This window comes from Suricata suricatta, chromosome 4, assembly GCF_006229205.1.
Source record: "Suricata suricatta isolate VVHF042 chromosome 4, meerkat_22Aug2017_6uvM2_HiC, whole genome shotgun sequence".
NCBI classification, from domain to species: domain Eukaryota; kingdom Metazoa; phylum Chordata; class Mammalia; order Carnivora; family Herpestidae; genus Suricata; species Suricata suricatta.
This window is the reverse complement of record NC_043703.1, coordinates 99,503,963-99,518,831: the sequence shown is the minus strand read 5'-3', so window position 1 is coordinate 99,518,831 and position 14,869 is coordinate 99,503,963. Positions and strand designations below refer to the sequence as shown.

Sequence of the window (14,869 nt, the reverse complement as noted above, 5' to 3'; positions counted from 1 at the left end):
TCGGTTTCAGTGGTGCTCATATGACTAGATACAGCAGGTGCATATGTATACACCCGTCATAGTAGAGGGTGGATAAATGCGGTGTGAGTGCAGGTGAATTGTCCTCTTCTGTGAAGTAATTGTGTTTGACATCCATCCTTTGGTTTCAAAACCACTGCTCTACACATATTCCTTTTCTGTAAAACACAGTCTTGCTATTTGCAGCTGTCATTAGATTATGCTTTTTTTTAAGATTTTATTTTTTAAGTAATCTTTCACCGAGCGTGGAGCTCAAACTTAAAGATGCCGAGATCAAGAGTTGTGTGCTCTACCAACTGAGCCAGCTAGGCTTCCCAGATTATGCTTTCTTTAAAGAAAAAAATTTTTTAAATACATAATTCACATAACAAAAAATTCACCCTTTTAAAATAACACAGTAACATACTGTATATTCGCAATAGTAAATTCTCAGGGCTCTCGGCACTTCTCTCATTTCAGAACTTCATTATCCCTCAGAGCCCTGTGCCCAGGAGCAGTCCATCAACATCTCTAGTCCCCGGAGATCACTAATCTCTTTGCCTTTTATGGACATTCATATAAATGGAATCACACATAGATGGCCACCTCTATCTGGCTTCTTTCCCTGAGCCTAACGTTGTCAAGATTTGTCCATGTTGTGACTTGTATCAGCACCTTATTTTTCCCCTCTCACTTTTCTTTTTTATAAGATTCCAAAGTCCTGTGTTGAAGTAGCAGAATTACTTCAACAATCAAAAAATCCCTCTTCTAACCAGATAATGCTCAGTTCAGAAGAAATTAAAGAAGGACTTAAACGCCAACAAGAAAAGAATGCAGATGCCCTGAGGTAATTACGAATGCCTGCTTTATCAAGATAAATCGTATTAAAGACAGCCGGGTTTTAAATATTTCTGCAATAAAGATGCACCATCTTGAAATTTACACGTCATTTCTAAACAAAATACAGAATGTTAGGAAATAATTATTGCGTAGTTCCCTGACGGTTACGTTTAGCTATAGAAATGGAAAACACCATCTTAAAATTGCTTTAAAAGACTGGTTTGAGGTTTTTGGAACCCAAGCAGCTCAGTGGCAGTGAAAACACTCAAGCAGGAGCCTTTCTAGCTTGATTTTTGTCTTTGTCTTATGGTTATGCATGTTAATTTTTTTCTAGCATGCCTACCTAAGAATAAAGGATCACAGCCTACCTTGTGTATTCTTAGCGTATCATATAGATAGACCGCGTCTAACATTGGTTACAACTCACAGATTTACTCTTAACTATCCGCTTGGGAACAGTTGTACCTCGTACTTTTTGTTGTCTTCTCTCTCCCCTTCCTGATCTCTTCTCATTGTCTCTTCACTTCATCTGCTTTCACTCTGGCTTGAGTCTTACCAGGCCTTTTATAGTTTGATGATAGCATGTAAGACAATGGTGAATTTGGCTAGAATTTGAATTTATGTTACATTATTTGATGTTCATCTTAGTGTTGTATTAAAACAGTGCCTCACCTGAATTTTCTTTTTTTTTTTTTTTTAAGGAACTATGAAAATTTGGTAAACACTTTATTAGATGGTGTGGAGCAGAGAAATCTGTAAGTACAAATTTTTTTTAATGCTTATTTATCTTTGAGAGAGAGAGAGAGCACAAACCGGGAAGCAGCAGAGAGAGAGGGAGGGAGACACAGAATCTGAAGCAGGCTTCAGGCTCCAAGCTGTCAGCTTGAACCCACGAAACCATGAGATCATAACATGATCCAAAGTTGCATGCAAAACCAACTGAACCACCCAGGTGCCTGCAGATTTTTTTTTTAACATTTATTTATTTTAGAATGAGCTTGCACTTTTGGGGGGAGGGAGGGGCAGAGAGAGGGAGACAGAATCCCAAGCAGACCATGTGCTTGCTGTGGGCACAGAGCTCAATGCCAGGCTTGAACTCATGAGCCAGTGAGATCATGACTTGAGCCAAAATCAGGAGTCAGATGCTTAACCAACTGAGCCACCCAGATGCCTGTAAGATTTCTCTTCCTTCTCTCCTCCCCTCCCCTCCCCTCCCCTCCCCTCCCCTCCTCTCCTCTCCTCTCTTTTCCTGAAAGCTTTTACCTTAAATACTATAGAAGGTTTCTTCCTTGAAAGGGATGAATGACTATGTCAGAAAAAATTATAGTCTGATTCATGAATTAAAAGAAAAGTAACAGGTGAACTTTGGGTCTAGTGATAGAAGTGGTGTTCCTATTTTAATTCTTAGGAAACTTAAAATTACAATGTTTCAAATACGGTTTAAAAGTGGTTTTATGGGGGGCGCCTGGGTGGCTCAGTCGGTTAAACCTCCAACTTCAGCTCAGGTCAGATCTCACGTTTGTGGGTTCGAGCCCCGCGTCGGGCTCTGTGCTGGCAGCTAGCTCAGAGCCTGGAGCCTGCTTCCTGTTCTGTGTCTCCTTCTCTCTCTGACCCTCCCCCTCTATGCTCTGTCTCTCTCTGTATCAAAAATAAATTAAAAACATTAAAAAAAATTTTTTTTAAGTGATTTTATGAGCAGTATGTTTTGTGATTTTTTTTTTTCCCCTCTCCTTTTCAGGCCTTGGAAGTTTGAACATATAGGCATTGGGCTTCTGTCTCTGCTCTTGAGAGATGACCGAGTGTTACCTCTTCGTGCCATACGTTTTTTTGTTGAGAATCTCAACCACGATGCAATTGTAGTCCGAAAGGTAGAGACTTGACTGTTGCTGCAGTCTTGGGGTTGAGAATTTTAGCATCACCTGAAGCTTTTAAAGTCTTCCCAAGATACACTTTGCCTTGAAGTGTATTGATTTGAAATTTATCACTGTTGGGTCAGAGATAATAATTATCCAACAAATATATGAGGACATGTTCAGACACTGCATTTCAACACTGGGGATCTAGCAGGAAACAAGTTTATAGATTAATGAGAAATACTGACTTTGAAAATTTAATGACCGGTATGAAGTGTTTATAGGAAGGGAAAGATACCTGAGGATACAACTTTTTGGTTTTATTCACAAAGTATTAGAGGTGGAGTACGAGATGGGGCTGACCTAGCCTCGGGCACTGGAGAAAGACCTTTAAGAAGGAACGTCTAGGCTGATATTTGAAGAATGAGCAGATACTGGTTTAACAAAGAAAATAGCGAAGTTTACCAGGCAGACTAGCATGGATGGAAGTAGGGACTTTCAGTGACTCATTCCCAGTCCGATTTATTGCTCACGTGGCTGTGCTGCCAGAAATCAGTGGGCAAGGCATTTACCTGCTTTGGAAAGAAGCAGAATCCAGTTTCTGTTTTGATCAAGACAGGCAGCCAGCTTTTCAAGAGATTTAAAATGTTGACACATTTCCCGTAACCTGTTCTCTCTTCTAGATGGCAATCTCAGCTCTGGCTGGTATTCTTAAGCAGCTCAAAAGAACCCACAAAAAGCTGACCATCAACCCCTATGAAATGGGTGAGTACTACCAAGTGTAATTAATATGCTGTCTCTCTTTCAGAATAAATAAGCAAACTTAAAAAAAAAAAACAAAAACCATAGGTGGATTCTGGGGCACCTAGGCTGCTTCAGTAGGAAGAACATGCGACTCTTGATCTTGGGGTCATGAGTTCGAACCCCACAGTGAGTGTAAAGATTACTAAAAAACGAAATAAATAGACTTTTAAAAAATACATGGACTCTATATCTTTTAATAACATGTACCTTTTGAATACTGTCCACAGACATGTGATCTACTTATTTACTTAACCAACCAACCAATTATACTCGTTATTTATCAAACTGTGTTTCACAGAGTTAAAAGTAACATTAATTATGAAATACCAGTATCATTAACATATCACTATGTTGAGTGTTTCTCTGTGGGTGGTAGGATTAGAGGCAAGGTTAATTTTCTTCTTTATAGCTTACTATATTATCAGATTTTCTGAATGGTTAGGAAAAAATGACTAACTTGATTTTGGAAAGAAAAATGTCATTTTTATTCCTCTGGTACCACATTTTTACTATCCCTGGTGGCTTCTGTGTCATTTGGACAACTGTCTTTGGTCCTCCCCCACCCCGTCTGTGTGCCATCTTTGTTTGGGAACACTGTAAAATGGTGTTAACTAAATGTAGGAAAGACTTTTATTACACTCCCTACTGCTAATCTTGTTTTATCCTCACTTGAAACACGTTGTAGGTCCCATATTAAATGAATATTTAATGGTTCCCCAAAAATGTTCATCTATAGAAAGAATGCCAGACTACACATGGTAAAATGTTAAAATTTGGGGCATCAGGGTGAAGAATCTATGGGGATTCTTTGAGCTCTTAAAGCCTGAAAATAATTCAACTCTAATAAAATGTTTTAACAAAATCCTTTAAGTTTTTGTATAAGGGATTAAGTATGTATCATACTTGATCCCACCCCACCACCAAATAATTACCCCATTAGTGGATAATGCCTCACATATATGTGGTCTTGCCTTGAGCGAATTTTCATCATCTAGTTAGGAAGACAGTCATACTAGTACTATTGATTAAAAGTTGAGAATCAACATTGCATGAATATTTTTAAGTTCATCAGATGTAATTGTTTTTTCCTTAAGGTGGATATTCTAAACCTACCCAGATTCTTGCTGGTGATAGGCCTGATAATCATTGGTTGCACTATGATAGCAAAAGTATACCAAGAACCAAAAAAGAATGGGAGTCAAGCTGCTTTGTGGAAAAAACTCACTGGGGATACTATACCTGGCCGCAGTAAGTGGCAGCTTGCCATGCACCTTATTATTAAACAGCTTGTCTTTGATGTAATTTGTTTATCATTTTGGATTTTCGGAGAGATTCAGAGGCACTTAAAGCAGGTAGAGGTACTCTGCCACCAAAAACACGTCATCTCCTCCTTTCTTTTCTTCCTTCTTTTTCTTTTGCTCCTACTAGTGCTGTGCCTCAGTTCTGCCTCTTTATCTTTCCACTGAAACCTTAGCCTTCTTAGTCCCACCATTAATGCATCTAAGGAGTCTATTAATAGCTGCTCTAAATTATATTCTTAGCAATCAGTAATACATATGCCTGAACCAGCCCAGAAAAATACTTACTCATCTCTTATTGTTGGCTCCAAGGACTTATGTCGCACAGTGACCAGATGAATTTTTTAAGGCCGGGATTGTTAGCAATGAACTTCTATCAAACTTAGCATCTGATTTAGAGTTCATTAAAAGTGTCTTCTTGGGGCACCTGGGTGGCTCAGTCAGTTAAGCGGCTGACTTTAGCTCAGGTCATGATCTCACAGTTTGTGGGTTGGAGCCTGGAGCCTGCTTCAGATTCTGTGTCTCCCTCTCTCTCTCTGACCATCTCCCGCTCATGCTCTGTGTCTCTCTCAAAAAATAAATAAATGTTTAAAAAAAATTTTTTAATAATAAATAAAAGTGCCTTCTCATGCTTTCTGTCTGTGAAGCTATACTACTTTTTTCTACATGATTATAAATATCAACTCTTACTATAGGAAAATGGTTGTTTATGCTGGTGTGGAGGAGCAGCCTAAGCTGGGCAGAAGCAGGGAGGATCTGACAGAGGTAAGCATTTCCTTCTCACTGTGTGTGGACACTCACCCAGTTCACAAGCATCTTGCTTTGGGCTTCTGATTTTTTCCAAACTGAGTTGAGTGTATTTCAGGATATCATGGGGTAAATACTGGTAAATGTGTACTCTCCGTTCCGTGAGGGCCTGTTGGCAGAAGTCTTTGTATTTAAGATTACTCTCATGTTACTACTACACTTTGCCTGGGTACTGCTTTATATAGTTATCTGCAGGTTTCTTGTATCAGTTCTGTGTGATAAGAAGCTTCTTGAGTGCAAAGATAATGCCTGGCTTTTAGGTGGGTTTTTGTTTATTTGTGTGTTTGACTTTTAGTTTTTTATTGCATATAAATGATGGGTCCTTATTGTATAGATGTGTTTAGATTTAAGTTGAAACCCCTCTGTTTCCATAAAGCTTATTTCTCCACCATTTTGAAAGTTTATATTAAAGACTTTTAAGTTAGTGTCTTTCTCAATTAAGTTAATGATGTAGGTTCTTTTTTATTTTACGTAAACTGTGTGCTCAGTGTGGGGTTTGAACGCATGATCCTGAGATCAAGAGTCCCAGGCTCTACTGACTGAGCCAGGCAGATGGCCCTAGCTTTTATTTTCTGATTCAACAAAGTTCACCTCGTAACTTCTCATGATTTAGAAATATGGCAATGATTTAATGGGGTTTGGTGTATAGTTTGGAGGGTTTTCCTAAATTATACCCCAGATGGCATAATACCTCTGTCACAAGCAGTCTTATTATAGGTTTTAATTGCATTTGAGAAAAGGAATTCAAACTTGAAGTCTGCAGGAAAACTTTTCAACTATTAGAGATTTAGCATTTCTAGCTAATGATATTATTTTGGTTGTTGAAAGCCTTTATGAGACCTAAAAACTCTTTAAAACAAAAATAATAGCCTAGTGTTAATAATTAAAACTTTACAATTGAATTTTGACATTTCAGAATCCTGTTTTTAAATAGATCTTAAACCCTGAATGTTTTTTTTTTTTTTTAACTTTATAGGCTGAACAGATTATATTTGATCATTTTTCTGATCCTAAATTTGTTGAACAGTTAATTACTTTTCTATCTTTAGAAGACAGAAAAGGAAAAGATAAGTTTAATCCTCGCCGTTTTTGCCTCTTTAAGGTAAATATGTTATTTAATATCCTTCTTCATAAAGCTTAATGACTGTCAGTTTGTTAGTTCATAAGTTTTAAAGTCAAAATTTGAATCTGGCCATCTGCTATCTTCATCTAAAATGGCTCTGAAAGTTAGTGCAGTCATATTGATCTTAGCTTAAAGACTAGGAGTTTTTAAGGAAAAGAAGCCAAAAAAAATTTGTCTCTAACATTTGTTATTAGTGGTATAAGAAAAAACCCACAAGACTATATGCCTTTGATGTTCATTTGAGTTTTTTGAGGTGTGTGATATTTTTAAGGTCAGAAAGGTTAGTAATTTTGATTTCATTTGTTATATTTTAACGCGATATATGTAAAGGAACAGTATTTTTATTTAAATTTACAGGCACTGCTGAAGTATTTCTAAAGGGGAGAACACTTGGCGTTTTATAAGCCCAGTAGTAATGTAAATAAACACAGGCGTATTATTATAATGGAGATGGTAATCATTTGAATACTGAAGAACTTGATTTTTGTGTTGTTTTTATAGGGCATATTCAGAAATTTTGATGATGCTTTTCTGCCAGTTCTGAAGCCCCATTTAGAACGTTTGGTTGCAGACTCCCATGAAAGCACCCAGCGATGTGTTGCAGAAATTATAGCCGGTTTAATCAGAGGTTCTAAGCATTGGACGTTTGAAAAGGTGATGTATTTGTGCAGCGCATTCCTTGTTAAAGCTGTAATACCCACTTACGTGGCAGTTCCCACCACAGTAAATATTAATACTGAAAATATGAAGTGTTCAAATTCCGTATTGCTTTTGAGTATGGATCACAAACTAGTGGGTATAGGCAACATTCATTATCTTTTGAGATTTGGATTATTGGCCAGCATTAGGGGAAGAACCCTAAAAAAGATTCAGTTTCTCTTGAAAAATGGGAAGATCCTGGGACTTGTTCTGCAATATCTTACTGCCTCAGTCGGAAGGTGTGCTGGGCGCGGCCTTCTCGCTGCTCAGCAAATCCTTTCCCTTAGGGGCACCTGGGCGGCTCAGTCCGTTGAATGTCCGACTCACCGACTCAATTTTAGCTCAGGTCGTGATCCCAGGTTTAAGTATCCCTCTTTGTAAATGAAAGATTTAGTTTTATACACCTACCCTAAGGTTAGTTTCTTAGCAAGATGCTCTAGACTGAAAATATCCAGAATGCCAAAATACAAGACAGGCCACCATTTCCTCAAAGAAGAGATGCAGCCCTGGTTTTGGCAGACTTAATTACTCATACTTTTTGGAATTTGTAATATTGCCTTTTACTTGCTCATGTATCATGAAACAGTTTTATTTAAATATGTCACACATTTCCTTGTCATCCTGTCTCTGTCATTTTTTAGTTACCTCTTTTCCAGGGCACATCTCCTTTCTTTCTAAGTTTAAGATACAGCTTTCCAGGGCGCCTGGGTGGCTCAGTTGGTTGAGTGTCCAGCTTCGGCTCGGGTCATGATCTCACAGTTTCTGGGTTCGAGCCCCGTGTCGGGCTCTGTGCTGACAGCTCAGAGACTGGAGCCTGCTTCGGATTCTGTGTCTCCCTCTCTCTCTGACCCTCCCCTGCTCACACTGTCTCTGTCTCTCAAAAATAAACATTAAAAAAAAAGAAAGAAAAGAAAACTCAAAAAAAAAAAAAGATACAGCTTTCCTCCACCCCCTCCCCAGTGCCTGATGCTACCACGGGACATTTTATCCCAAGCCCTCTCTCCTCGTGCGGTATCAGTCCTTTTGACTAAAGTGCAGTCCATGGACCTGCAGCATGGACATTGCTTGGGAGCTTGTCAAAAAAGTATAGGATCTCAGGTCCCACCTTGATCTAATGAATCCGAATCTGCATTTTATCAAGATCTCTAGGTGATTCGTATTCTCAGTAAACTGAGAAGCATCTATACATATGTACTTCAGTCTCTGTATCACTGAACACTTTTAAAAGGCTATTTATAATAATCCAAAACTTGGAATTTAAAGATTATACTTAAGGCTAATACTAAATTGTATTAAGAAGTCATTGCTTCCTTTAGGACTTAAGCAAGTAACCTCAGTAGGTATACAAAACTTAGGAAAGATGAAGGTTTTGTTTCAGTGCAGTATATTTGTTACTCGGGATTTTTAAAAGAAAGCTTTTCAGTAGTATGAGATCTTATAAGGAACCAGATAAGGTCTCCTTTTTTTGAATAATTCACTTTTGTACATGGGTATTTATGATGATAATATGGTGAAGTTACTTCCCTGGATTATGTGGGTGTTCTAAGATAAATAAGTATCACATCATCTGTTTGTGTGTATTTGTAGGTAAAGATGGTTGCAAAGAAATTTTCTGAGTACAACCTTACTTTTCTCCATGTATTTTGTTTTGAGTAGGTGGAGAAACTTTGGGAGCTTCTTTGCCCTCTGCTTAGAACTGCGTTGTCCAACATTACAGTAGAAACTTACAATGATTGGGGAACTTGTATAGCAACATCCTGTGTAAGTTCTGCTGCTTTTTATGTCCAACTGATCTGTTCAAACTGTTTCATACCCTTTTTTTTAAAACCTGTGAAATCTCATTATACCTCCTGAGTCTTGAAGTTTTCTTCATGGCTTTGTCATCTAACATAATTAAAGATGGTTGTCTAGCCTTTCATATAAACCTTGAGTGGCAATTCTTAAGTGATTACTAATTACATCTTCTCTGTCATGGTAATGCATTCTTAGATTAAATGGCAAATCATATCATATATCTGGAAATGTGACTTACATGTAGTAAAAGCCAGATGATACAAGGTTATAGATGTTATTTTCCACACTAAATATGTCCCTCGCTTTTAAACTTTGCTTTAAAGACAATCCCTTTAGCTAACAATAGTTTTCTTACTATTTGTCTAACATGAGCTATATTTGGATTTGACTAACCTACAAGTTTTAGTTTGATTTTCTTCCCTTATACTTGTATTTATTTAAAATACTTCTAAATAACAGGACCCAGGGGCACCTGGGCGGATTAGTTATTAAGCATCCACCTATTGGTTTCAGCTCAGGTCGTGATCTCATAGTTCCTGGGTTCAAACCTTGCGTCAGGCTCTCTGCTGACAGTATAAGGCCTGCTTGGGATTCTCTCTCTCTCTCTCTGCCCTTCCCCTGCTCATGTGCGCACTCTCTCTCAAATCAACTTTAAAGAGATTTTTTTTTTTAAGTAACAGGATCTGATACGTATGCAGAATTGTAGGACCTCTCTTTTTATTGTTATTTTATGTTTTCAATACAGGAAAGCAGAGATCCCCGGAAACTTCATTGGCTCTTTGAGCTACTGTTGGAATCACCATTGAGTGGTGAAGGAGGATCCTTTGTAGATGCATGGTAAATACAAGGTTAAGGAAAGATTTTGCAATAAAAGATAACAGCGTTGCTTTTGATGTGTAAATGGCAGTGAACTGTCTATAACCCCTAAAGGCTAGAGCATGTAACTGTTTTCTTCTGAGAGATGAATGATCCAGTTCAGTATAGTTTATGATACCAAGTAGAGTTATTTCTCCAACTGGGAAGAAGTAGAAACAGAGGCAACTTGAGCGATTCAAACAAAATTTAGATTCAGCCATGTCCCCTGTCAGATCTTTTCTGTTGGGGCTGCTTTTTTATGCCATGACAATACTAACTTCTTCGTCACATCCTCTCCTTTTTCACTCTTTCTTATTAGGAAGGAACAGAGTAATCCTTTCAAGGACAAATATTCTTGGTGGGATATAAGGAGCTGGAAAAAATTAGTAGACTAGAGAAGGAAATCTAGGTAATCCTGTTAACAAGAATAATATTTGTTGCTATTACTGTTTAATGGGGAAAATTCTGATGCTTAGAAATCAATTCATATTCTCAAGTCAGTATTTCTTTTGATTATGTGTAGTGGAAATGAGAATACAGAGAAAATGACGCAGTAAAAATAATAAAATCTTCATAAAGGTGCTATTTTGAATTGTCCATTTTATTATTCATTAGGTAAGAAAATGAAACAATTTGAAATAGAATCTAGAGTCCATTAGTCATACTCTCATAGGGAAAGGCAGGGACAGGCTCTAACACATCTCTTGTGTGCTTTCATTCTAGTCGACTCTACGTGCTCCAAGGTGGCCTTGCCCAGCAGGAGTGGAGAGTGCCGGAACTATTGCACAGACTACTGAAGTACTTGGAACCCAAACTCACCCAGGTTTACAAAAATGTCAGGGAAAGAATCGGGAGGTAGGTATTATTTTCTCTGTGGTATGGTATTCTTCTTGAGTTGTTTCTTTAAATTAAACTTTAGTGTCTAATAACATGGACTGGTTATGTTATATTGAATTCCATGGGTAGTTTTCTTCAGATTGTGCTTTACATTGTTTTGGGACACTAGACAGGAGGCTGTCATGTAAACTAGGACAACAGTGAGCTCATAAGTGAACATTTGACCGGGTCTCAGTGCCTCCGGATCCTCGGCACAGCATAAGAGACTCTCTCACAGGAGTCATAGTTGAAATACTTACTTTGGTTGGGTCATCACTTTTGAACCTTAGTTTTATTGATAATGTGGGATTTCTTCTCTTTGTACATATTTCATTTTACAGCGTGCTGACCTACATATTTATGATAGATGTTTCTTTGCCAAACACTGCGCCAACAGCATCCCCTCGGGTCCCTGAGTTTACTGCTCGAATTCTAGACAAACTGAAACCCCTGATGGATGTGGATGAAGAAATTCAGAACCATGTTATGGAAGAAAATGGAATTGGTGAAGAAGATGAACAAACTCAAGGCATTAAACTCTTAAAAACTAGTGAGTGGCTAAAATTAATAGAAACTCACTTAAAAAGTTTATTACTGGAGGGAGAGGTGGGAACCAGAACAAAACAGACATTTATTTAGATTGTCCTTATGGTTTTTTTTCCTGTCCCCCTCCCCCCCCTTTTTTAAACTATGGTAAAGCATACATAATATAAAATTTACAATTCGGTGGCATCAGATACATTGCACACCCATTTCCTTTGTCTGTCTCCATGATTTCATCTTGCAAAACTGAAACCCTGCACCCAGTAATCTGTAAATTCTCGTTCCCATCCTCCCACTGCCCTGGCAGCCGCCATTCCTCTCTGTCTCTGTGAATTTGCCTATTCTAGGCACTTCATAAATGGACTTCTCCAACATTTGTCCTTTTATGTCTGGCGATTTAACTTTGCGTTGTGTTTTCAATATTCCTTCTTTTGTCTGTCGATGGACACGTAGGCCTTTTGGCTACTGTGAATAATGCTGCTGTGAGGAGTATTATACACGTATCTGTCTTGAGTCCCTGTTTTCAATTCTTTGGGATATTGCAGGAGGAATTGCGGGACCATATGGTAATTCTGTGTGTGACCTTTCAGAGCCACCAAGCTGTTTTCCTTGGGCTGCACCTTTTTCTGTTCCCACCACCAAGCACTGCAAAAGGGTTGCAGTTTTTTCATACCCATGCCAGTGCTTTTTTTTTTTTCTGTTTCTTTGTGACTTAGAACTATCCAAATGAGTATGAAAAAGATAATCCCATGGTTTTGAAGTATGCTTCCCTAATGATCAGTGATTACACATCTTTTCATCTGCTTATTTGCCTTTCTGTTTTTAATTTTCAGAAAAATGTCTCTTCAAGTCCTTTGCCCATTTCTCAATTAGATTATTAATTTTGTTACTGAGTTGTAGACCTTTACATATTCTGGATATCAGCTCTTTATCTGATACCCGACTTGCAAATATTTTCTCAGTGGGTTGTCTTTTCACTGTCTTAATAGTATCCTTTGATATACAAAAGTTTTTAATTTTGATGAAGACTAATTTATCTATTTTTCCTTTCTTTTGTTGCCTTTTTTAAAATATCATATCCAAGAAATCATTGCCAAATCCCGTGTCATGAAGTTTTTCCCTTGAGTTTTTTTTTTTAAAAAGAATTTTATACTTTTAGTTTTAAAATTTAGATCTTTAATCCACTCTAATTTTTGTATGTAGTGTAAGGTGAGGGTTGGCTTCATTCTTTTGCTCTTGGATTCCCAGTTTCCTGGCACCATTTGTTGAAAAGACCATCATTTTTTCATTGAATACGGCAGTCTTCCTGATGAGCATTAGACATATGTGTGAGGGCTTATTTCTAGACTCTCTAGTTTATTCCACTGGTATGTATGTCTGTCCTTAGGTCAGTGTCACACTGTTTTGAATACTGTACTTAGTAGTAAGTTTTGAAATCTGGAAGTGTGAATTCTCCAACTTTGTTCTTTATCAAAATTATCTTGGGTATTGGGGGTGTCGTGTTATTCATAGTTTTAAAATTTTTCAAGCATTTTAAGTATAAACAGCTTAGTTATCACTTTTACTACATTAAGATTAATGAAGGCTAGTTTTAATATGTAGTTGGTGTTGGTATTTAGTAGGTTGTTAATAATTTTGCTGATTCATTTTTTGAGAGTGGCTTCAGTACCCTAGTTGGTTGACACCTGTCATGGTAGTTCCTGTCATGATGCTGATTAGTATCTAATTTATGAAGTAACGTAGATTATCTCTTTCTTAGCATTGAAGAGTCAGTTACCAGAGTGGCTCTCTTACACCAGCACTACAATATTTATTCTACTTTTTGCTCCCTGCATAGCAGAGACTGATTCTGTGTATGTGTTTTCAAATAGTATTGAAATGGCTGATGGCTAGTGCAGGAAGATCCTTCTCTACAGCAGTCACAGAACAGCTTCAGCTTCTACCTTTGTTTTTTAAGGTAAGTTTATGGCTGAAATTTAGAATGCATCCCCTCTGTTAACTAACTGGAATCTAAATAAAAACTTGGAAAGGAGGGGGAAAAGAAAGAATGCGTCTCCTTCTGACCTTCATAGGGAATTTATCATTGATGGCTCATAGTTTTATAGACTGTGTAGGACTTGGTTGGATCTCTAAGAAGTAGAATAGTTGGGAGTGAAATCATGGTAGTTTAATACTTGTTGAAATAATCTTTCCAGTATTAGGGAAGCCTAGGATCTTGACAGATACTTGAAGAGTACAAACAGAACATTGTTTCACCGATAACCAATTTCCAAGTAATAGTTTAGTAAAATCCTGGTAACTTTAAAAAAAAAAAAGCCGCAATAAAAATTTTAAATATAGCTATTTCTGATTTTTTAAATTCAGTGTATAATAAATCTGAGGTCATATTTTATATTATACTTATATATGGTATATTGTATTTATTTTACACTGTTCAGTGGGACTATAATTCCTTCTAACAAATATCTGCCAGAAATAACTTGTTTCTGGTAATCCTGTAAAAACACTGAAGTTTGATTTAATTTGACAAAAGATGAAACCTGAGGTGATTCTAATTACTCATCTAGTCAGATGATGAAGGCAGTAAATGAAGGTCACAGACCACTGCGTTGGCTGCCACAGTTGTAGTTGGCGGTCGTGTGTGGTTAGAACGGGCTGGGCTCCCTGCGTGTTTGGAAGGCTTGGCACGAACATCACCACCACTTGACAATTACTCTTCAGCGCAGTTACCATTTCAGAAGGAGCATCCTTGTTACTGTACCTCAGCAAGTATAATGCTAAACTTCTGATTTGCCACGGTATCGTTTGTCTTTGGGAAAATTCAAAAAATAGAGCTCTACATAGTGATTTTTGAAGGATTCACTGCTAAAATACTTTTAAGAATGCTGTGTAGGGCCTGATGCCCATGAGTACCTCTGGGATCTTTTGGGATAGAAGAACGCACAGTACGTGGCGCCTGGGTGGCTCAGGCAGCTGAGCGACCAACTTCGGTTCAGGTCATGACCTCACGGTTCGTGAGTTCTAGCCCCGCATCAGGCTCTGTGCTGACAGCTAGCTCAGAGCCTGGAGCCTGCTTTGGATTCTGTGTCTCCCTCTCTCTCTGACCCTTCCCTGCTGGCACTGTCTCTCTGTCTCTCTAAAGTAAATAAAAACATTAAGAAAAAAGAAGAATGCACAGTAGCTATTAATGTATTTAACATTTATTTATTTTTTTGAGAGACAGAGCGTGAGCAGTGGAGGGCAGAGAGGGGGGGAGACACAGAATCCGAAGCAGGCCCCAAGCTCTGAGCTATCAGCCCAGAGCCCGACGCGGGTCTCGAACCCACTAACTGCGAGATCATGACCTGAGCCGAAGCTGAACGCTTAACCTACTGAGCCAC

At 38.1% G+C, this 14,869-nt stretch overlaps 1 protein-coding gene across 1 annotated transcript in view; it reads left to right on the top strand.

Annotated features, from left to right (window-relative positions):
• Positions 1 to 14,869, top strand: part of PSME4 (proteasome activator subunit 4) — a 95,134-nt gene that overhangs the window by 63,538 nt on the left and 16,727 nt on the right. The window contains exons 29-41 of the mRNA XM_029937352.1: positions 708 to 844; positions 1,539 to 1,592; positions 2,576 to 2,705; positions 3,374 to 3,455; positions 4,589 to 4,742; positions 5,488 to 5,557; positions 6,576 to 6,701; positions 7,224 to 7,376; positions 9,078 to 9,182; positions 9,961 to 10,052; positions 10,794 to 10,925; positions 11,288 to 11,496; positions 13,361 to 13,446. Of these exons, the coding sequence (XP_029793212.1) occupies positions 708 to 844; positions 1,539 to 1,592; positions 2,576 to 2,705; positions 3,374 to 3,455; positions 4,589 to 4,742; positions 5,488 to 5,557; positions 6,576 to 6,701; positions 7,224 to 7,376; positions 9,078 to 9,182; positions 9,961 to 10,052; positions 10,794 to 10,925; positions 11,288 to 11,496; positions 13,361 to 13,446 (1,530 nt within the window). The remainder of the gene's footprint in view (positions 1 to 707; positions 845 to 1,538; positions 1,593 to 2,575; positions 2,706 to 3,373; positions 3,456 to 4,588; positions 4,743 to 5,487; positions 5,558 to 6,575; positions 6,702 to 7,223; positions 7,377 to 9,077; positions 9,183 to 9,960; positions 10,053 to 10,793; positions 10,926 to 11,287; positions 11,497 to 13,360; positions 13,447 to 14,869) is intronic.